Genomic DNA, 1,807 nt, shown 5'->3' on the forward strand with positions numbered 1-1,807 from the left:
GCGGCTCCCCCAAATTTCCCTTTCCGCGTGGACGGGGGAGAAAGAACCAGGGAAGGGGGGAGGAAAAAGCCTTTGATGTTTTGCTCCGGATCTCCAGACTTTCTTTTGTTGGGGGGTGGGGCGCTTCCAACACCCTGCACTTTTCAACTCCTCGCCTTCCGCGAACTTTTCTGGCCTGTGGGGTAGAGGCCCCCCGGTCTCTAAAAAAGAACCAAGTCCCCCCCCCCCCGGCTTCCTTCCAAAATATCAGTCGTAAGGCGGCGCGCAGACCGTCACCTTTACCAAGGAGTAATTCCGTGTCTTTTTTATTGGTTCGCCTGCTTCCTCACAACCACGAAGCCCCGGGTGCTGAGGGCGCGACCCGGGTTTCTCTCTCCCCCCCCCCCGGCCCGGGCTCCAGGTGGTGGTGGTGGGGGGGGGGTCGAGGGAGCCCGGCTGTTAACAGCTTCTCCTTCTCCGGTGTGCAGGTCTGGTTCCAAAACCGTCGGGCCAAGTGGCGGAAGAAAGAGAACACGAAAAAGGGTCCCGGCCGGCCGGCCCACAACTCGCACCCCACCACCTGCAGCGGGGAGCCCATGGATCCCGAGGAGATCGCGCGCAAGGAGCTGGAGAAGATGGAGAAGAAGAAGCGCAAGCACGAGAAGAAGCTGCTGAAAGGCCAGGCGCGCGGCCTCCACTCGCCCAGCGGCCTCTCGGTCAACAGCAGCACGCAGAGCTCCGACAGCGACGGCGGGGGAGGCGGCGGGGGCTGCGGCGGCGGCGGCCTCTCCCCGGACCCGCCCGACGGCTGCAAGACGCCCTCCAGCAGCGTCCACCACCACCACCACCACGCGCCCTTGGCCGGCGGTTGCGACCCGGCCGCCGCCGCCGCCTCCTCGGCTTTCTACCCGGGTCGCTGCGTCGCCAAGGACCAGCCGGGGGGCCCGTCAGGATCGGAGTGCGCGGGCCCCCCGGCGCTGCCCGGCGGCGGCTACCCCAAGCTCAACCCCTTCAGCGTGGAGAGCCTCTTGTCGGACTCCCCGCCGCGGCGGAAAGCGGCGCTGGACTTCTCGCCGGCCCTGGCGCCCTGCGCCCCCGCGGCGCGCACCCTGATCGGCAAGGGCCACTTTCTGCTCTACCCCATCACGCAGCCGCTGGGCTTCATCGTGCCCCAGGCCGCCCTGAAGAGCAACCCGGCCCAGGAGGCGCCCCAGCGGGGCTCCCCGCTCCCTGCCGCCAACCCCAGCCCGGACCCCGCGCCCCCCAAGAGCAGCAGCACGGCCGCCATCTCCACGCCCGACGGCGGCGGCGGCGGCGGCGCCTCCCTGCCCAGGAAGGTGCTGGCCTCGCCGCTGGCCGCCCCGGGCTCCTCGGCCGCCTCCCCCGCGCCCTACGGCGGCGACCCGGCTTCCCAGGCAGACGGGAGCAGCGGCCCGGGGGCGCCCCCCAAGTCGCCCCCGAAGGAGGCCGCCCACGCCAAAGGCAATCCGGATTGCCGCACGACGGAGCGAGACTGTGCAGCGGAGAGCAGCAGTTTAGACTGTGAGGAGGTGGATATGGACTAGAAGAAGGGGCGGCGGGGGGGCGGGCAGATCAGCATCTTTATCTGCTAGATTCCTTGCGGGTTGGGGGGGGGGTTAAATGGATCAGTCGAAACTTCTCACATTCCCAAAGTTTTTCCTCTAGATTCTGCCCATCCCTCGGTTCGCCACCTCTGTTTTTCCATTATTCTTCTCGCCTCTCTTCACCCCCCCCCAAAAAAAAACTTTCCCAGGTTCTAACTTTGCGCTCTTGAAATCAGGTGACCGATTTTTTATTTTTATTTTTA

General features: G+C 66.3%; 1 protein-coding gene across 1 annotated transcript; it reads left to right on the plus strand.

Moving 5' to 3' along the window:
* Positions 1–467: 467 nt before the first annotated feature.
* LOC114923851 (homeobox protein unc-4 homolog) lies at positions 468–1,544 on the plus strand (the record flags this gene model as incomplete). The annotated part of the gene is made up of 1 exon (XM_029287183.1): positions 468–1,544. A coding segment is annotated over one exon (1,077 nt), but the record flags the coding sequence as incomplete, so codon positions are not given.
* Between the last annotated feature and the right edge of the window lie 263 nt (positions 1,545–1,807).

The sequence above is a fragment of the Protobothrops mucrosquamatus genome, unplaced genomic scaffold, assembly GCF_001527695.2.
Source record: "Protobothrops mucrosquamatus isolate PMUCROS unplaced genomic scaffold, P.Mucros_1.0 scaffold27224, whole genome shotgun sequence".
NCBI classification, from domain to species: Eukaryota; Metazoa; Chordata; class Lepidosauria; order Squamata; family Viperidae; genus Protobothrops; species Protobothrops mucrosquamatus.